The sequence below is a fragment of the Netta rufina genome (genome assembly GCF_964035555.1).
Source record: "Netta rufina genome assembly, chromosome: 3".
Lineage (NCBI taxonomy): Eukaryota > Metazoa > Chordata > Aves > Anseriformes > Anatidae > Netta > Netta rufina.
Genome location: NC_140125.1, coordinates 80750499 through 80772492, shown reverse-complemented (window position 1 = coordinate 80772492; position 21994 = coordinate 80750499). Strand labels below are relative to the sequence as shown.

The 21994-nt window shown below is 41.4% G+C and overlaps 1 protein-coding gene across 2 annotated transcripts in view; it reads right to left on the bottom strand.

Moving 5' to 3' along the window:
• Positions 1-1162: 1162 nt before the first annotated feature.
• NCOA7 (nuclear receptor coactivator 7) overlaps positions 1163-21994 on the bottom strand; it is an 82720-nt gene continuing 61888 nt past the window's right edge. The window contains exons 9-16 of one of the 2 annotated variants that reach the window (XM_084284993.1): positions 20209-21275; positions 18485-18653; positions 8595-8742; positions 4191-4316; positions 3583-3735; positions 2957-3052; positions 2235-2308; positions 1163-1352 (exon numbers count right to left, since the gene is read on the bottom strand). In XM_084284993.1, coding sequence (XP_084141119.1) covers positions 1217-1352; positions 2235-2308; positions 2957-3052; positions 3583-3735; positions 4191-4316; positions 8595-8742; positions 18485-18653; positions 20209-21275 — 1969 coding nt within the window. In that variant the 3' untranslated portion in view covers positions 1163-1216. Of the gene's footprint in view, positions 1353-2234; positions 2309-2956; positions 3053-3582; positions 3736-4190; positions 4317-7014; positions 7172-8594; positions 8743-18484; positions 18654-20208; positions 21276-21994 lie in introns of those variants that run through there. The other variant, XM_084284994.1, reaches the window with a different exon arrangement.

The window sequence follows — 21994 nt, the reverse complement described above, 5'->3', positions numbered from 1 at the left end:
ATGTCAAATCCTAAGCCAGATAGTTTCTTCAAGTCTTTTTCAGGTCGGAAGTCATATATTAATTACTAAGAAAACAACTATTATACTAACATGACCTGGCCTGTTAGGGAAGTATCATTGTTCTCTAAATCTTAAGATTGCATTTTCTCCTTTACAAAGCAGTTATTCAATTTGTAAAGAAATGATCAAAAAAAAAAAAAAAAAAAAAAAAAGCACAGTGGGTGGTTTATTTTGAATCATTTGGTGGTGATACAGAAAAACAATTCTCTCTTAGAAACGTCCTTCATGAACAGTCACATAGCACTAGGACAGATGCTCAGAGCATGCTGTCCCAATTCTGTTGACTGCACCAGAGCTGATACAGTCTCTACTAGGTGGCAGTTTGCCCAACGTCTCCATACGCTGCCAAAACAGTGATCTGTTAACAGGAACATGGCAGCAGAGTTAATGAGAAGCACTAACCACCTTCTCCCTCATCTCCGAGAAATCCAGAATTATGCACTCAAGTGTTTCTGCCAGAAAACAAACCCTCTTATTAGGGTAAAATGAAAACTGAATCTCATGTACAAAATAAAAATATAAAAATTAACTCCAGAAGTCAAATAAATTGATTCAGAATAAATGCCAATGCCTAAGAAACCTACCTGAATAGAAATTATTTATTAAATTTTGGTCTGAAACATTAAAGAAAAAAACATACCCAATACATTTACAAAAAAAAAAAAAAATCTGCTATACAACAACAATAAATAAAAAAGACTTTAAAAACATGTTCCCTTAAGTGCTGTGTACACCTACTTCTGATTCTTTTCCATGGCAAACAGTATGCTGTAGATTTTGGTGAAGTAACCTTTTATTTTTGGTTAGCTTTTGTACACTGAACATAAATACACATGGAATGTACTAGACACTTATAGTTTTCCCACAGTATCTTTTTCACAGTTACAGAAGTTTTCAATTTATACACCATGAACGTTATCATAAGCATCACATCTCTGATGGAGGAATGTTGGAGGAGGGAGTAAAAAACGCCTCTGGTCTTTTAATGTTCTGTCTCCTACTGCCTCTCAGAACCAGCTCTGTTTTTCCTTGGTTATTTTTTGCGTAATCATGCTCTGGTACAACTTGAGAAAAAAGCGTGTAACGTGAGGCAGCCCGCACCTTCTATTTTTTAAGTGCCTAATGGATCCAGTCCTTAAGGCAGTCAGTAAGTACTTCATTCAAATGTCCATACTTCTACATCCTGTATTATGAAATCTTCTTTCTTAGATAAGATGTCATTATTGAAGGTGCTGCAGGAGTTGCTTCGCCCATGATACAAATCTGCGTCTAACCATAAGCCAAAGCGGCCACTAGAAAGGAAGCACACATCAGGTTTCAGGTCATACGTCACAGTTACAGACAACTGGAAGCTACAGAAGAGCGATACGGAGGAACCAAGGCAATTCTGAAAACCTCTGCGACTGAGTATGAGGGGCTTAACCCTAGCAAAGACTTGCAAGCAAGCTTGTTTTTGTTCATACCAGCTATCGCAGCAGAACAGAGCCTTGAGCGCACACCTTCGGCGCCACCGGCTCTGGCTGCTGCTGGTGAGCAGCCTCTTGGGCACGGCCGGGGCCCAACTGTCCCAGGGCGCAGGCATCAGGCACACTTCCCTGGCACCTTGGCTGTGGATGTGGCTCCTTCCTAGTTCAGGAGGAGAGGTGTTTATGCATCCCCAATGCAAACCATGGCCAGATGTCGCATGGTGCAGTCTGGTGGCAGCTTCTAAGCACAGCCTTAGTCCTTGATTTCATACCCATTGACTTCTGAAATTTAGGACCTGGTTGATCACTGTCTGCATCCTTGTTCTATGGAGCAACGGAGTAACAACCATTTAACAAGGACCATGTGAGAAACCCTAGAAGTTTATGGCAAAATTGCCATTACAAATTATCTTCCAGAGGCAAACCTCTTCAGCAATGAGCAGTGTTATCTATCCAAAACATCTGGTTTTGTCAACCTCCCTCCTCCCCAAGATTACTTGCCCAACATCAGTTGCTCTCTAAGCAATGGAGATTGTCCTAAGTCTGTAACAGAAATCACATTGCTGAGATATCTGTCCTAAACAGTTTACTAGAATTAAGTTCAGCCATTTTACTCATTAGTTTTTCCTGCAACTACCGTTGTCTCTGTTCTCATTAGAAGATAAAATAAAGCTAGCTATGCAATTTGAAAACCAAACTTTTGCTCACCCTCCACCTCCAAGTTCCAGGGAGGTCATGTCTCCATTGATGAAGTAGGTATTCTCCCCGCTCCATTTGAATACCTGGGGATGGGAAGAAACAAATATACTTGAATTGTGAGGATACTGGCACTCTAAAACTACTGAGTGCTGACTTCTTAGCAGGTATTTAAAAAAAAAAAAATTCTTTTCTTTTTGATGGGGGAGAAAGAAGAGGTAGGAAGAAAAGGAACAACAGGTATTTAAATTAGGAACAATTACCCTGGTAATTTTTAAAATTCTACTTGCATCTTTAGAGCAACAGGCATTCTGTTGAAAAGAGCCAATGTATTCAATACTGAAAAATACAAGCTACGGACGTGAAGGGGTATTTCAGTGGCACTCTTATCTCTAGCTTGTCATCACTGTGATCCTAAGCATGCATGAAATTATATGCTGCTCTTGATATCACTGCCTTCCAAGGTGAGTCTTTGACTCCTTACTTCTCCCTACTTCAGCCCCTCAATCAACTTGAAGCCCTCTGCTCACCCTCACAGACTGTCCTCTCAGCACTTCAGATAATTACATCCATTTTTGTTTAAAGGATTGCACTGAGACAATGAATGATTAGCTGCATTCATCAACAGCTGTCACATCTTCTAAACTCAAATATGCTGTCTTCATAAAATTTTCTCATAAATGTTTCAGATGTAGAATCCAACAAAATAATTTGAGAAATTGAACACCACTTACCTTGAAAGTTGGACTGAATGTGTAGAGGAATGTTTCACCAGTGCCATAGTAGTGGTCACTAAACCTGAAGGGATGTGTAGCATATGCTCCAAAAATCTGTCAGAATAAAAGGATTAAACTGTTTTTGAGAACTGCAAAATTCAAGAAAAAAATTCAAAATGCTTCCTGGTATTTCATTCTGAGCTGGTGTTTCATGTTGAAAGAACCAACTACTGCAATACACCAACTGAGCAAGTAGTCCTGGAAATCTTCTGTATCCTTCAGTTTAAAAGACACATTGCAAGAGGAACAATAACTCTAGGAGCTAGTGAAGTACTAGACCTCCACAGAGGCGTTATTTGTGAGAGCTTGTTAACAGAGTTACCTAGGGAAGATACTTCCATGGGCACTATTAAAAGGAGCACTTGTAGTTATGAAACTACAGAGTTTTATTTATATTAGTGCTGATTCCTGCCTGGAAGTTTAGTATAAGCAGTAGAAAATATAAATAGAATAAAAGAAAACACCAAGGCCTTCCTGCAGTATGACCTTATTTCAGTAACACAGCATGGTTAGCACCTCATCATGCTTTGTTTTAAACAATGTTGCCCTTTCAGTCCAACCCCTGCACCACAAGCACTCCTTACCTGGTTATCCATGTCCTTGATGACAAGGAGAACTGGACTGTCAAGAGATGCTGATTTACGGTACAGAGTCTTCAGGCTAGTCCCATGCTCCAGTGTGCTATATGCAAGCCGCCAGGGATATCCCTGCACTCTTGCAGGCAAGCGCTGGGCAAGCTGGGCAGTGAACAGGGAGAAATGGTTACGTATTTAACAGGTTAGGTCATGGGTAGTGTCTTACAGATAATTCCCTCTCTGCTGTGGCTTCTGAACCAGAAAAATTGCTGCCGAGGTAGCAGCTGATGCCATCAGGTTAACACCTCCACCACATGCATGTGGCCTTGTACTCCAAGCTCAGCTGACTGCACTCATATCACTTGTGAAAGTTTTCAGAACTGGCACCCCCTCTCCAAGCACTCAAAAAGCTACCAGCCCTCAGTATCACAACTCAAACTCCACATAAGTCTTTTTAGGTGAGCCAGTGCTGCAGCAAGCAGGACCTTGCACAAATCTTCCAAACTCTTAAAAAGCATCGATACTACCTCCAGAAAGTAGAATGACCCACACACAGCACGGACAGCACCAGACCTAGCAGACTAGTAAGGAAACCTGCTTTTCTTTTCCAGCCATACCTGCTCTATGTGCATATTCTCCAGGAGTGCACTGTGATGCTTTAAGACAGGTAAAGTATCATCTTCTTCTTCTTCATAGTAGCTGCAAACACTCTTGCGCCGTTTTGCTTCTTCTACAGTAATGATCTGAGGTGAAAGAACAAGTGTCCAGACTGAAAAACAGCTCTTATTCTGTCAGTCCTCCACTGAAGCAAATTAATTAATTAATACTCCTTTTCTGTCACACTGCGTGAAGCAAAACCACTGTATAGCATGGTTACATCCAGCACAGGCAGCCTTAGTAAGGAACTTCTCAAATGGCAGGGTACAGGACAGCATGGCTAGCATGGTCAGAATGTCCTCGCACCCCAGGGACCGCCCACTGCTGTAGGGTCCTTTGGGATTAATAAACACGGAGGTGAGCAGGTGGCAGCATGTGGTCAGTCTCAGACATACTTGGCCCCGAGTCAGGAGAGGCTAAAGCACGCCGACTTCCAAGGCACACTGCACACATCTTCTCCTTGTGGGAATCTACATGAGGACGCAAGCTTCTTTGTTTTCTCTCGCACAGCTACTTGAAAATATGGATTATTTTCTCAGGTGTTAATGCATGAGAATATGAAAAAGTTTAAAATTTCACTTCCCTTTTTTCCAAACCACCAGCTTTTTCCTGTGTTTTTTTTTTTTTTTTTTTCCCCCTTTTGTATATACAAGCCCAAACAGAAGCAATATCACAAAGAAATACAAACATAAATCAACTTTAACAGATATTTTGCGGTTATATCACATCGAAAATGTATTGAGTAAGAATACGAGCATCCAGTTTTTGCAAGTTTTACAACTTTTAGAAAACTTCTATTTACTCATTTTTCTTAAGAATTTATGTGGAGAACACACAATAATACTTTAAAAGGTGAGTCAATATTTACGCTTCTCAGTCAGGTGTGAATCCAAATACTTGTGAGACAGAGGCACAGGCTTCTGTCCCACAGCTAGAGTTAGGCCACACGCAACCTTTCCCTATAAAGCTGAAAACAAAACGAGAAGGCAAGCCCATACACCTAACCCCCGTCTGTAGCAGTATGCAGCAGCCTACAACGTGCTGAGAGACGGGGACACGCTCTGAGCCACGTGCAGCCTGGGCAGGCCGCAGGTGCCAAAATGGGTCCTGAGGCAGGAGGGAAAGCTGCTGGTCCCCCAGCGCACCTCACGGGGCTCCAGGCAAGGTGAGACAAGGTGTGCTGCACACAGCCGTGGGGTTTTGGCTAGGCTTAGGGCCCGGTGCCACCATGGCAAACAGGAAGCAGCAGCAAGGGCTGAGATGGGGCTGATGAGGAAGAAAAGGGGAAGGAAGGAGTCTCAGCTACAAAACAACCGGGAACCCTTAAATCACCCTGCTTCGGCGAGCTTATTACCACAGCAGTTATCTCGGAATAGGAACTTCAAAATGTGGCTGCGGAGCACTCAGCGGAGCTTCCCCACACCTCCCTACTAACCCCGTTTCTAAACACCTTGAGCTGCACCTGAGGATTGAGCTTGCACAGTCCCCCTACGCCTCCGCCACCACTGCTGGAACTTGCAGGAGCTGCCAACTGCCAAAAACGCCCCGAGGCCCTACGCACGCCTGCCCCATGGCAGGAGGGAAGGAAATGTACCCAAGAAACCCCGGGTGCAGGGTTAGCCACACCACAAAGCACAGAGGGGGCTTTGCAGTAGGAGCAGGACTTGCGAGGAGCTCGCTGTGGGGAGGACAAAGCCCTGGTTCTGCCAGTCACGCCGAGCAGCTCCACTGGGACGGGAGCGACACCTCCGCTGCGCTCGCTCCATCCAGCCTGCACTCGTCCACCGGTGCCTCCCCTGAGCGGGGGCACCGGTGCCCCAACATCCACATCAGGGGTTCGTAAAAGAGGACAAAACCCAGCCTGCATGATTAAAGTTACATGCCCCAGTGAAGGCAGGCAGTACTGGTATTGCTGCCCGGGGTGCTGGAAGAGCCGTGCAGCTGCACCCTGACCTCCAGCCCAGGCTCAGCCAGTCCTGGGCCCTTCAGATACAAGAGGAAACCCTCTGTTAGAGCATTTCTCACATGGTCAATTTCACCGAAGGCTTGCACTGTAAAATTAGGCCAACTTCAAACAAACAAGCAAAGAAACAAACAAACTACCACAAAACAACCCCCCCCCCCAAACTGTTAAAGGAACATGGGTCTTTCTGCTTTTATTCCTATTCTTTCTCCACCTCCTGAATGTTTTATCTTCCCTCCTAATCTCCCAGGCCATTCATATTTTTAAATTGAATATATATATTTTTTTTCATTTTAAATCAGAAGTACCTAAACTCCTCTTACAAAGACTGTTCTCTAGGCTTCCCGGTGGCTGGGGGGTGGAGCATCACAGTAAATCAACAGCAACAGGTACCTGGGGGACAACATAACCAACCTTACGGATACTGGCAACCACAGAACTACTCAGCTGTAAACTGAAAACCAGCTCCAAGTACACACAAAGCTCCCTCTTCCCTGCAGATGCCTGTTTAGTCTCTAAATGCAGCTCTTTTCACTTAACTGAAGCACACATTTGAAGCAACTTCACACTAAAGAATTGCAAAAAGAGTGAGATGCAAAATCAGGTATTTACAGACCACACAAAAGCAAATTAAAAGAATCAACAACTACAGAAACTGGATTGACAGCATCTTTTAAAGATTTTATGGGAAGGAGAAAGCAAGCTACCTAAGGCAGAAATAGTCTGTGTAAAGTTCATCTGAAAACAGCGTATGTGTTTTACTAGGATAGAAGTGCTGGAGCAGATCCATGCTGTTTAAATAGGGACATAGTTCAACATACCTTCACTGAGGGTTCCTCCTGGTCAGGTCTAGCACAGTAAAGAATTTGAATATTCAATAACATTTGTTGCTTTTTCATCATCTACCAGTTTATTTTGAGTATCTACTGTACTTCTGCGCTCCAGCAGCAAGAGCTCCTGCCCACGAGTATGACAGACAGCAACTGCCCATGACACGCTTTGATAAAATTGCTTATATGCTTCTCTACAATTACACTTTCTGTTTCCCCACAAGGGAGAGTGAAAGTATCACAGTAATCACGCCCAAATTTGGGCTTCCACCAGGGATTTCCTGGCAGTCCTACGTTAAATTTGTGAAGCCTGAATATATTGCAAACAAAAGAGACACACCTTAAAACGATTTCCAGCCAATTCTTCCCCCACTACATATTTAAATAAAACAATAAGGGACAGGCTCCCGGTGCAGCTGGATCCCTCCCACATTTGTTCTTTGGATCATTGGTCCTCCTCCTTCATTTTGAATTTAAGGCATACAAATAGCAACTGATGAGTGAAATCAAATGTAATGTATGACTGCACTCAGCTCTGAACAAAGCAAGGACTGAAGACTTTTTTTTTCCTCCATCCTGCAGTTCACAAAGCACCATCAAGAAACCACAAAACTGTAAAAATAAAAGCTATTTAGGATCAGAGGTGCTGCTGCTACATTTCAAATGACAAGCTCCATTCCTCAGTTCTGTTTTTTAGCATACTTTGAAAATAGAAATGCTTAAAAAGCAGGGCAGTAGAATTTTTTGAACCAGTTCAAGACTAGTAATCAGATAACTTTAAAAATCACCATTAAGCTACTTCCCATTTAGGAAATTATATATATATATATATATATATATATATGCATATGTGTGTGTGTATATATATATATATATATATATATAAAATTTATCACATAACTGCAGCACAGAAACTGCTTCAGGGTTCATAAATATCATTAGAAAAACACACACAAGCTTATTTTCCCTAGAAACTAGATTTTATATGCATGACAAACAGACAGGTAGCAAACACGTGCACACCAAGTTATTAAGACAGCAAAAGCTCCCAGATGAAAAAGCCAAAAAGTCTGAGTATAAAACCTATCCCTCTTACAGCTAACATGTAAACTTCTGTGTGCACCTAAGAAGTAAGGGTCTGGTATAACAACATCACACACCAATCCATTTCAATGAGCACAAAGTTGCTGGTGTTCACACATACATGTATGCTTTTTGGACAATTTATCAGTAGCATATAAATACTGTATGAATTTAGCAACACCGACAACATATGCCTGTTCAGCTTTGCAAATGGCTAACATAACATAACCAAAATATTTACATAACTTGTACTAGTTGCAAGCCAGAAAACTGTTAGCTGTTTGCCTGCCATTTCTGGGGAGAAAAGAAAGGAGTACTGAAGGAAGATGAGTACATTTGTGAGACAGCTGCCTGGAGAAGACTTCTATAATGTTTGTTGCTTCTGATAAAGAAACATCATAAAATCATTAAGAGAGCAAGTGCTAAGATTTGTAACAGGATGCACACTTGATGCAAACACGCTTCACGAAGTGGTAGAAAGCACTCACCTCCCAGCTTTTAGTAGTGGGCTCACTGAAGAAGTTGTCTATCATATCAAGCTCTTCCTTTTCTACCACAACAAAACCTTGCTCTTTGGCATCCTTCCCATATATTTCTGGTGACCACTGAACAAAAAACGTGTACAGGTGATCCACCCTATAAACAGAAAAGGAGAAAACATCCATTTTTCAGTGATCCATAAACAACGTACTATCACGTAGTACTGAGATGTCACCAAAGGACAAAAGGGGACAGCCAGACACACACAGGATACCCACACAGTTCCACCCTCACAAACCACACAAAGCAATAGCTCCTTCTACCTAACAGCCTGAAGCACTTGAAGGTTTCTCTGCTTTCTCTCCCTACAAAATATTTTTCTTTCTTTTGCTATACACAAATCCAAAGCAGCATGGAAAGACTAACTAACTAAGAGTAAGCCAGTCCCCTACAACTCATATTAAGAAGCCCACTGGTTCAGTGTTAGATCATGATCACAAAAGTTAAATCCAGAAAAAAAAAATCACTTTAATAGTGTCACCTCCCACATAAAACGAGCCATAAAGTATCATCAATGAAGTCTACACCACATTTCTAGCTGCCCTCTAAAACTTACAGAGGCTAACCACACCACCATTCTTCATTCTGCTATCATAAGGAAAACGAGCCACTACTGACAGCTTGGTTAACGACATAAGGCCAGCAGCGAATGCATTTTCATAAATGTAGTCAGGTCTCAGTTGCTTTCTTTAAAGAGATGTTCTCTGACAAAATCCACAACGAATGGTGAACACATTATAAAGTAATTTAACAACATTTCATGTTACTTGGATTTATAGTGTATGCACAAACAAACTTAATACGAGTAATCTTAAAACACCGTTTCAAAACTGTTGGATTCTGTTCACAAATATAATTTCAGGTATTTTTACAATTATGTCTATGGGTTTTGTTCTACACTCCTAGCTGTAAGGGCTAAAGTCTGACGTCAGTTCTAACTGCAGAAGTGATAGTCCTAAAATTGTTGCCGGCTCAGGATGGCTACGTTAATTCCTAGTAAAAGTGATATCTGGGGGCTTAATTCACTTTGGCCTTGGGAGATTTTATGCCCATTTCCACTACCCTCAAAGAATAAAAGATTGACTTTGCTGCCTCATGTCCTCCTAACCACAAAAGAAAAAAAAGGAACAAATCAGCATTGCCATCAGCTTTTTCTCTTCTCCTTTGCACATTCACAAATGCTTCTGTGGTACCTGGCTACTAGATGTCCCAGATGAATTTACATTTTTGTTATCAAATAAGAACTGTACCCGTGAAACACTTGTAAGACACTCAAGCACACACAGCTGCAGTATGTGAACACCCAGTACTAGCTCCTCAGGCATCAAGAGCCTCCCTTCACCAAGAACAAGCAACATGCCTAGTGCTGGGATACAAAGCCAAAATTTCAGCTGCTGTTCATAACTCTGCACAACTCCCAGATATGAGAGTGCTCAAGGCAGCAACGCACAAGCAATCAGCCTTCTGGATCACTCCAGCCGGTAACTGCCTGGAAGAGGCTGAAGGAGGGTCTCGCTCCCCACTGTCCAGGGTTCCCCCGCTTTGTAAGAAGCCGTGTGGCTGCTTGCAGACTCGCATAGATCTAACATTAGTGGAAAGTGGAACATTTCTGAAAGCTGTATCATCTAATTTTAGTTAAGATCTTTTCCTCTCATCGCAGTTTTCCCACGTCCATAGCTGACACAGCATGCCCCATTCCTCTTTGCGTGTTCTGCAGAAGCTTCAGGAAGAGCAGGATGACAATCTTCTCACTAATTTGAGTTTTAACTGAGAAAGGCATTAACTTGAGCACTGTGTATTCCACGTGTGGTAATCCTACTCCGGAAAGTTAGTTACTTAATTCCTACAAACCCTAACACGAGGGCAGTAAAACTAGTGGCTGCTGTTGCCTTGCTAAGACCGTTTGGAAAGCATGCTCGCTCACACAGGTGGTCACAGGAGAGCAGCATTCATTCTCCCATCCCAGAATCACAGAACAAATTTAGGCAGTAAGGCACCTCTGGAGAGCATCTACTCCAACTTCTGCTCAGAGCAGAACTAACTTCCAAGATAGAGCAGCTTGCTCAATTTTGTCCATCTGCATCTTTGAAAATCTCCGACAGAGTTTACACAGCCTCTCTCTGCAACCTGCTCCATGCATAACCAATACCATATTGTTTTTTGCTTCCTTTTACATCTAATCAGAATTTCCCCTGATGCAGGCAGCATCCGCAGAAGGTCTAGCTCATTTTTATTTTATGTTTAAATTTTAAAGCAGGTACCCAAAAGAAGAGGGGCATAGCCACTTTCCCCAAGCTGCTTACTGTGCTCTTCCTTACGTGAGCCAGCCTTCATTAATGCAAAGAGCCACAATGACTGATGTTGAGGTTACTCTCAACTTCCCCAGCTCCTTTTCTAGAGAGATGCTCCCAGGCCATCCGTCCCCAGACACTGCAGGGGCTGCCCCACCCCAGGTGTGTAGCTTTGCATTTGCCTTCTCTGAATTTCCTGACTTCTGATGTGGAGTCACCACATTCTGCCTCCTCGTTGAGGTCCCTCTGACTGGCAGCCCTGCTCTCCAGCGTATGAACACATCCCAGATTTAGTGTCATCCACCCGAATGACAAGGATGTGCTCTATCCCATTGTCCACACCCTAGATGAAGACATTGAACAGTATCAATCCCGAAGGAAAACCACTTGCACCTGGCTGCCACTTTGATTACCTATTGAGTTTCCAAGCCCCACAGTCCAGTTTTTCATCCACATTGTTGCCCACATGTCCAGACTTTTTTTTTTTTTTTTTTTTTCAAATTTGGCTATGAGAATACTCTAGATGACTAATTTCACTAACACCACCCTTTGCTCTTTCCTTGTTTTCAGAGCTCGCCATTTCATGAAAACAGCTGTCTGTTTAGGAAAGCACAATTTGCCCTTGGTAAATCTATGACAGCCGTACCTTGCCCTCCCTGTGCCTGGGAACAGCTTCCACAAGGACTTGCTCCATAATCTTCCCAGTGGCTGAAGTGAGACAACTGGCCTGTGTTCCCGCAGGTTCTTGATTTTTCAGAAGATGGTTGCAGCATTCATCTTCCTACTTATTAAGGCCCTCTCCCAATTATCATTACCTTTCAGAGTAAGACAGAAAGCAGCCCTGCAATAACGTCAGCCATCTGCCTCAGTACACTCAGAAGATTTCCTGTCAGGGCCCATGGACCTGTGCATGCTCAGTTTCTCTAAGTAGTCTGTAACTCAGTTTTCCTCTACCATTGGCAGATGGTAAATAAATCCAGACTCTCCAGATTTAAGAAGCAGCAACACAAAATGAGAAACAGGTCATTGGAGAAGGGAGGTCGTTCTGAAATGGGATGCAGAGCATCCCTTCCATGTTAATAAAACTCTGACATTATGTTAGGCTGGTATTTCCAAGCTACCAAATGGCTAAAAAATAAAAAATAAAATAAAAAAGCCACTGCTTGAGAAACTCTTACAGCCAACCTGAGAGCTGCAAAGAAATGTATCATAGATCTCAGTAGCTGTTCTGGTGATCACATGTGTATGAGCGTGTCATGTACTAACAAGAAAAAACAATAAAAAAAAATGCTCGGAAAGGCCCAAGATCAGAAACCTGAAGTTAATCACTCGAGAAAGAAATTATTCAAAAGCAAAAGATGATAATGAGAAACATTCAAATAAATACCTAGGAGATGCAAATCAAAACTGAAAGATGGGATATTGTTTAAAGAAAGAGAAAAAAGGGGGGGGGGAAACATACTTGCTGCAGACAGTTGAGTATCAAAGTAAAGGTGCTTCCAAATATACCCATAGTAATGTACACACAGAGGGGACAAAACAAACATGAAGCAAGTTTATGGTGAAGGTTATAAATTCAGTAGAAAACTCATTCAGGAGAGTAAAGAACATAACTTAAAAACCATGACAGCAAAGTCAGAGTTATTATTTTTAAGCACTTTGTGAGCAACCTGAATCCTAAAAATTGTATTTGCCATGCTCAATGCTCATTAATAAAAGAGCACGTTACCAACAGTCATCTGCAAGAGACAAATTTCTCAATAAATATTTTGATTTTATATTTGAGCAACCACCACATGAAATTTCTCAATAACGGTGATGATGAAATACTTCATGTTCCTATAGTAGCTACAAACTATATTAAAGAGTAAAGAGAAGATATTGCTTTTAAAAAAAAAAAAAAAAAAAAAAACACAACTATCCCTATGCGTGTAGTCTATGTTTAAAAGTTTTAAGAGAGCTGGGAATCAAGTCTAGGTAGGTGATGCTGATTTTTGATAAAACTAAAAATACTGGGGCAGCTCTAAAAGTTTGGGAGACAACTAGCATTGGGTAAACACTGTGCAAGAACAACAGTAACGAAAGAGATAACTATTGCAATCATAATGCGCTAATTATCATGGAATAGCTGAGATATCCCTTGATTAAACAGAACAGGAATCTCAAAACTAATTCAAGAACTAATTGTTTAAATGAGATCCTTGTTTTGCTGACAGAGATCTGACACTTAGCAATACCATGTGCTTAGGCTTCCATGCAGTATCTGATATGACATCACAAGATGATTTAATCCATAGAAGTAGAACAATGTGGGAAATAGAAGTTAGTGACTTCAAGTAAATCACAAGTGCTGCTGACAAAGATTTCCAGCAGTGGGTGTGTGTTTAGATCACACAAGCCCATTTTCTTCATCCCCAGATGAACATCTGGGATCATTACAGGTAAGTGCCTAAATTGTTTTAAAAAAATCTCCAGTTGTGGAGACTGACAGCCTCTGTTATATGAAGGGCTTTTCCTTTGGGCACAAAGGGGCACACCCCTACCAGAACTTTGTAGCACTCAGCAAACTCGTTCTCTGCTTTGTTTCTCTCCTGTGCTGATCAGGCGATGCCACAGAGCACCAGAGCCAGCAGCGTAACATGCCTGAGCTGTGGGGAGCTCCCAGGGAAGGACTCCTAATGTGATCTACTTCAGTGCTTCAGTAGCCTTACTAGTAGAAGGACCAAAATATATAATAAAAATCAAGACCAGCATTTTTATTAAATTAATTTTATATCATTTTCATGTAACAGGTAGCTCAGAAATGGCACTGTAGCCATTCTAAATAAATCAAGAAGACTTCTATACAGAGACATTTCACATCAGAACAGATTGTTTTCCCTACTGCTGGAACTGCAGTCCAAAACAAAACAAAACAAAATTCAATTTGTTTCTTACCAAAAGAAAGCGTAAACAGCTCAATATTCTTCAATCAGAAAAATATTCTCCCTGAAAAAAAAGTCTGGCAGAAACAATACAATTATTGCTGATAAAATCAGTATAAGACAAAAGCTTGGTGGAGTATTTATGCCACTGCACTGTTCAGTAAACTGGGCACAATCAGGTATGGATGTCAACACAGTCAAGTACAGGAGGATGTATTTAATAACCAAAAGCAGAGGGCATGCTTGCAGGATGGGTGCTTTATATTTAGCAGAATGACCCTAAAGATCTGGGATAACGGTTCTGAATTTTGGAGCCGGAGCTCTGCATTAACACACTGATGGCAATACTTGGTGCAATCCTTGAATATACAAACAAAGCACTGGTGGTTGGGTTTCTGACACTTGGGTGAGAAGTGCTGGAATACTGTGCCCACGGTACTCAACTGCAGGTATCGTGGCCTAGATAAAGAGCCACAAAACCAAGAGCAAAAAGAGTCACTTAGTTTACAGGAGCAATACCCTGGTGATAGCCCACATTAAGAGGAACTGAATCCTGGTAATAGCTACAACCACATCCAGGAACCAGAAGCCAGAAGAAATAGGTATGCAGAGCACTGAAAAAGAACTTCTTTAAATGGCAAAGGCAATTTTCAATAAAACATTAATCAACTTGTCAAGCTACTGTTGATTCCTGAGAGGGAACTGTAAATGATTTTTCTTCTAAAAGCTGTGCTTCAATTCAGGACTTTCAAAGTGACATCACCACCATAATATGACAACATATGACTTCTCTGGGGTAGAGGCAAAGAAGTTTCCCCAAAATGAATGATTTCATGTTGACCATGGGTGAGAAGGGTTGTGTATCCTGATGACACATGTACAAGGGCTCCAAGTCCACTCACAGCTCCTGGCCTCAAAACACAGAATAGCTGAGGTTGGAAGGGACCCCTGGAGGCCATCTGTTAGACTCCTGATAAATAAGACATCAAAGTACTACTTCGTCGTAGACTATAAGGTATGAAAGAGTACTACTATACTCATACAAGGATAATTCAAAAGGAGTCTAAATCTAAGCTTTATGTTACCTATTCCTCTCCATTAACAAGGGCACAGAAGAGTTACTTCACCATCAGGATCTTTTTAATCATTATCTCTTTATGCAAATCTCTGCATAAATGGACAGAGAGCATCACACAAGTATTGACTGTAGGTAGTTACGCTGTAAGTTCTTCAAGATCTCAATTCCAACCCTATTAAATTCAATGTTTTATGCACTAGATATGAAGAAGAGTCACAACAAAGCAAAACCATGCTCTACCAAAAGAAATAGAAATATTAAAAACAAACAAAAACCTCATCTGACTCCCCAAAACCAAACCAAAAATCAGTGGGGAGGAGGCTAAGACTGAAAAAAAAAAACAAAGCAAGGCTCAAACCCTGCTATTTTTCCTCTGAGAATCCTGCCTGCTCTCACAAAAAGTAACCTCCAAGAAAGAGGATGCCCTCCCAGCAGCATGATTTTAATGCGATGCATTTTAAAGCAACACAAAATATATATATTCATTAACCAAATCTGTCTGCTGAATTTCTATTATAGACAACCACCAAATTTACTTCTTGACTGAGGAACTTGTCAATGCAAAATGAGGAAATTATTTGCTAGGATACACATTTGTAAAGAAAAATTATGCATTAGTATCTCTGTCCCAGCACAAGACATCCTCCTCTGCAACAGCCTGAGGAAGTCTGCGAGTGACAGAATTACTCACCTACTGCTACTCAAAATCCACAAAGTTAGAAAAAATCTACATCACATTTCAATATCCTTAAGCATAAAACCACAGAGCACACAGACTCACCCTCTGATACTGTAAGCTACACCCATTGCAAGGCTTCTCAGGAAAAGACTCGATCTTTTCATTACTGTCCAAAACCTTGAGTGCCTCTCTGCTCAGACAGTTACCCTGATGAGAAGCTGCCTGAGACTGTGAGATCCTCATATAGGACGACAGAGATGTCCATCTCCCCCATTACGTGCTAAGACAAATGCCTCTGGGATTAAGCAAAGCTACACCAGAGTTGCTGATTAACTCAGCTGCGCTGCTCAGGATCAGCAGTGACGCTGGGCCACCCGCAGCACCCTGTGAAGTCATGTATAAGCAGCAGATCACAGGGCTCAGGGTGAAAATGGAGTCATTTTGGCTATCGGTTACCTAAGCTGTTTCAACACCAAACAGTAATAAATCACAGAAAAATACAGTTAAATGACCTTATAGAGGCCTTCCAGTGCCTGAAGGGGGCCTGCAGGGAAGCTGGGGAGGGACTTTTTCAGGGAGTGTGGTGGCAGGACAAGGAGCAATGGACTAAAACTAAAAGAGGGGAGATTTAGATTACACATACGGAAGAAATTCTTTACTCTGAGAGTGGTGAGGCACTGGCATAGGTCACCCAGAGGAGCTGTGGATGCCCCATCCCTGGAGGTGTTCAAGGCCAGGCTGGATGGGGCTTTGGGCAACCTGGTCTGGTGGGAGGTGTCCCTGCCCATGGCAGGAGGGGTGGAATTAGGTGGTCTTTGAGGTCCCTACCAACCCAAACCATTCCGTGATTCTGTGATTTAACTTATACAGTGATTATAGACATGTATGCTAATTTCTTCAGTCTCACTTTTTTTTTTTTATTGTTAGGAAACATGAAGATGCTGTACAAGCTACAGAGACAGTGTTTTATTTATGCTGCTTTACAGCCAATGGGACAAGAGAGGTATTTCTGAAATTTTCAAACATAACTTACTAAATTTAAAAATGTTTTGAAAGCAGAGTATATTTATTTTGATAGGTGGCATCAAAAATACATCACAGAACTATCCCAAATAGCGTATTGTCCGTGACCCTCTCAAGATGCAAAACCAGTAATCACATACTTTGTAATACTGGTAACAAATAATTCCATCAGTGAGCAGGAAACTACACCGTTTGCTTTCACACGTCTGACGCTTTAAAGAAAACACTGACTTATTGGGCAAATATCTTGCATTAAAATGATGGAGTGGGTCTCAAGTTTAATTTTTGCCCCAGGTTCTGTGCAACCTTTTACACACCTACGTGTTATTTAAACAGGCGTGTGTGAACAGCACCGGAATGACCCAATCTTGCAACATTCACCACTATTTTGATAAAGATCCAAACAGCAGATGGGATGGCCAAGATTTGCCTTGTCAACAAACATGACCAAACACTGCAATAGCTCACTTCAGAAATTAATTTTACTGTTCTAAAAACTGAAGTATAAACCAATTGTCAATGCATAAGTTTGTGTATTAGTGTGATCCCCCCACTAAGAATAAATTTTCTGCTTTTAAAACAAGACGTACAGAAGCTACTTTCCCACTTTCTTTAGCAGATTCAGCTGTTACACGGAACAATGATCAGAGACAGTCTCAGTCCCAGTAGCTTTATTCAACACCAGGCACGCTATCTCCAAAGCAATAAGCGACCTTGCGTTGTGTTGCAGCATCGCTCTAACCCCTTGAAGCCTTTACTCGCACGCCAAGCCAGAATTTTCTGAACCCACACTTTTGCAATCCCTGAGAAGCCAAGGACCGGGTTCAGCAGATAACACACAAACCAAAAGCTACCTCCAGCTACACTCCCGATGGCCACATTCCAGCTGGATTAAACCTCTCCCCCTCCTCCCGTGTCAGCAACTTCCACGCTACTGGTCTGCTTAAAACATTTGTTTCTAAAATATATGAAATAAACACTAACTTAACGCATATACTACAAGTTTGAAAATAAAATTAAATACTCTGAAAAAATATGTGAAAAGATATAAACTAACTGCATCTTAAAGACACACCACTGAAATTTATCACAGATTCAGATTCTTTCTTCTTAGTATCTATTCACTGGAAGTGTTATCACTAATTTCCCTATTTTGGTTCATCAGCAGAGATGAGAGTTGCTCTTGCTGCCTTCTAGCAAGAGAAAGACCAGGGATGTGATTCCTCACAGCCAGGGAAAAATCCTGGGTGATTTATGTGGAAAAATTACAGGCCTTATTTTTTTTTTTTTTTTTTCCTATAGTACTACTCTTTATACATATATACATAAGGGCACAGACCATTTAAGTGGATTTTTATCACAAAGGGATGTGTGGGTTTTTTTTGTTTGTTTTCATGTGCACGAAGTCAGAAGCAGCCACACCCATTCAGTTAGAAGAGTCTCCCTTTTCCACTTCTTGTCCTTTGCTCACGTGAGGTACCCGTTTTTAACACTGGCACCTTCGTGGATTCCCTGGGACTTCTGCAACTGCTTTACCTTTCCCTCACCTCCTACACCATGGCCAAAACCGTGATGATTCCCCAGTGCTTTTACCATAAGCTAGCAACAGGTGTATCATCCTTTTCGTCTTCTGTGTGACACTTACTGACTTCTTCCTTCCCTCTGGAAACTGTAACTGGACCAGCAACAAACATTCCTTTTTCTCTGGCATGCAATAAAACGAGGGCAACCCTCTCCTCATCTCAGCATCCTTTTTGCATGTGACACCTCGGACCACACAGGGGAAGACACACTCAGCTCTAGAAAGCACTACACGTTTACAAAATTAAGTGCTGTAGCTTACCTTTCCCGAGGAACAGCAAACCAGTACTCTGGTTGCTTTATCTTTTTACTGTACTGTTGAGACATGGTGGTGCTCTGAGACACAAAGGACTTTCTCATGGGTTTGCCTACTTTAATGCACAGAAACATTGGAGGAGTTTTGCTCTTCTCCTCTTTTGAAGGAAGCATATCTGAACAAGAGACAGAAGAAACGGACTGTTTACAGGACAGTACAACTATGGCAACTGATAAAATACTGGCACAGAAGACTCGAATTATCATACACGGAATTAAACCTGATGTCATTAAATAGCAAAAATGATTTAAGAAATCCTTGCTCAGTCTAAACTGTGGCTATGTATTCCCATTTCATCACGGCTGTATCCCCCCTCAGCTGTACAGCAGTGTACACAATAGCACTGTAACTCAGATCACTAAGACGATCGGGCTGGGTGCAAACAGCAACATGAAGCAGGCAAGGAAGGGGGACAGCAGAAGGGAAGACCTTGACTACCTCGGTCATCACAGCCAGCTCAACAAACCCCCACGGCAAAGGGTAATGCCACTGCTGTCCCTTCATTCCTACTCAGTGTAGGAGCGGGTCCAGGAAACTGACCCAGCTAAAGAGCGACTGTGAGCACACACCAAGCCCAATCAGCTCCTATACTGTAGTCAAACAGCTATACCAACACCTTTTGTCTGTACAGGGTAAAGCATAAGATTGGTTTAAGTACCTTAAATTGCCAGTTTGACAGAAAAAATGTTTATTAAAACATAACCTCAATCGCACTGAATTTGCTACAGAAGTTATAGGAGTACACATACAGCCATCTTCTGGTTTTGCTATTGTTTTCCAATGAGACCAATCAACAAACGCAACTAGCAAGACCTAAACCCTTCCAAAAGAAAGGTAAAATTATGTTAAGAAAAAGTGTTTTTAAAATGAAGATCTCCACTCTAATTGCCCTCCACCACCTGATGTGGATCAGGGGTTTGCCCATTAAGCTCACTAGGCTAATGCTCTGGGAAGGACTAGTGCTCACATGTCCCGGGTGGTAGCAGAAACAGCAGTATGTGAATGTGCTACCTGAAGTGAGATTTCACGTTGTTACATGCTTTCCAGTAACTTCCTGAATTTTATTTACAATAAATCAATGACTAATCAAAACTAAACTATCTGCAGAAGACTCTACATATACTCCTATTTACCACTTCTTTAGGCATTTCCGTAGCATCAAAGACACCAGAAGGAGGCGGTGACAAGAATACTAAAGGAGCTGCTTCACAGCAAAGCGCTGCTACGCACACCGTGATGGATTCTATCAGAAATACGCTGACCGACATCACTGAAGAAAAAAGTTATGAATACAGAGTGACACTTCCTATGTCATGACGCGTCCCTGTCAATATGCCAGCTGGGTGACATTTTATTGTCCTTCTTAAAGCCGGTAACCAGCAGTGAGGTTTATATGAGGTGAAGTTTATATAAACAGTGATCACTGAATACGGAGAGAGCATGCAAGCTACTTATTAAACTAGAAGTTTAGGGAGTTTAAAGGTGTGTTTTTTTCCTTGTAAATATAAATATATATATATTAAATTATAATATACAAGATTAAAAACAACAAAAAAGACCAGTACTATACATCGAAAGAGGAAATTCAGAGCAGAAGGATATCAATTCAAAAGGTTACCGTCATAATGCTGTCCAAGTCTCAGAGGAAACAAGGATAACCAGAGACCTACCTTCAATTGGCACTTGAATTTTCTGCAGCAGCCACAGTCTGATCTCTGATTGATTGTCTAACTGTGTTTCTTGACAGGTCTTGTCTACAGCTGGTACTAATGAAGAGTCCACAGACTCTTTCAGATCCTTTTCCTCTGCTGCTGCTGAGCTGATTTCTAATGAAGGTGCTTTCCTCTCAATGCAGCAGGAATCAAGCTCCATACTTTTAACTGTATGGACTTCATTAGCTTGGGACTTTGAACAGCTAAGTGTAAGGTCTATGCCAATTGCTTTATTGTTTTCACCTTTCTGGATTTCAGCCTTGTGTAAGTCTTCAGATGACTGAGACCCATTCCCATCTTTATTGAGGTAAAATTCAATAAGTTTATCTTTCTCTAGCTCTTTCTTAGTGTCCAATGCAGTCTCCACCTTACCTGTCGGGGAACTGACACATTTGTTTACTTCTGGAATAACATCTTGCTTTTCACACAGCTCTAAGTCTAAGTCAGCTTTAGGTTCAACACTGTCCTTTTTTTCCAAGGAATCAACAGTCAAGTGCTCCTGGACTTCTGTAGTGGGTTTGGTTACCTGCTGCTTAGTTCTCCCCAAGTCCTTGGGGTCAGCCAGCAAGCCTTCCATTACTGAGATTTTCCTGTCCAACCCTCTATCCACACGAGATGATGTCTTTTCCAGTTCTACAAAATCATCCCCTCCTCCTCCCAAAAGGGAGTTGTCTTTGGTTCTGATGTCTGAAACGTTTTTTTCTCCAGAAGGCTCCTTGGTGTGTGGATCCACAGCAAACTTTTCCAAATGCTCAGTGGCAGTGATATTGTTGGCAAACTCCAGTGACTTTGATTTGATTGAACCTGTACTCTCAGATGACTGAAGAACTTCAAAATCAGCAGACTTTTCCTTATCTGAAGGTTTTATCTGTTTGGCACCTGGCACAATGGATGAATCCCCATTCTGTTGCCTCCTTTCCTTGCTAAGGGATTTGAATTTGCTGAAAGGATTGATATCTTTCTCAGAGGAAAGGTCTTCCCATTCTCCTGGCCTGTACAGAGGACAAAGATCCTTTGGTATGTCACTGCCAGGGGAAATGGCGGATGTACATAGGATGTTAAAAACAAAATGGAAACAAAAAAAATGGAAAAAAAAATGAATAATATAGCAACTTAAAGTCTGAAACTCAACTCAAAATTACTTTCTCCAAAAGAAACATACATCAGTGGAAATAAATGACTTTAAAGAAAACAGGAAAATGTGGAAAGGATAATACCAAAATAAAACGAGTAAATTACTTTACAGACTATGAGACACAGGTGAAGAAATGGTACAGATGTCATAAGAATGTGCAAGTCATCAGAAGTTCAGTGACCAAAAGAAAACACGGGACATGTATTTAGCTGCTGGAATTTAATTCATATCACATTAATATTGTTACTTCCCACACCTGACAACGTGTCAGGCTATACTGATTGGTAGTTCAATGTTTTTTTCATGCCTTCCTAGTCAGTAAAAATGCATTTTTGAGAAGAAAGCAAATCAGAGAGAAGCTGTACCCTGTTTAAACATGTTTACTGCAAAGTGGTAACTGTCAACACATCTTTTTTCCTTTTGCTTTTATCCAACACTAAAACCTACTACTTAATGCAGACTTCCACAAAGATTTATTTTTAATGCAAGATAATCATGAAACATTTTTAAAAGGAAAATTCTTAAAAACTTAACAGCACACAGCAAACTGTGTAAGCTCCTTCTTACTGCTGAAAAGTCTGAGGTGAATAAGAATGCAAGACTTTCAAC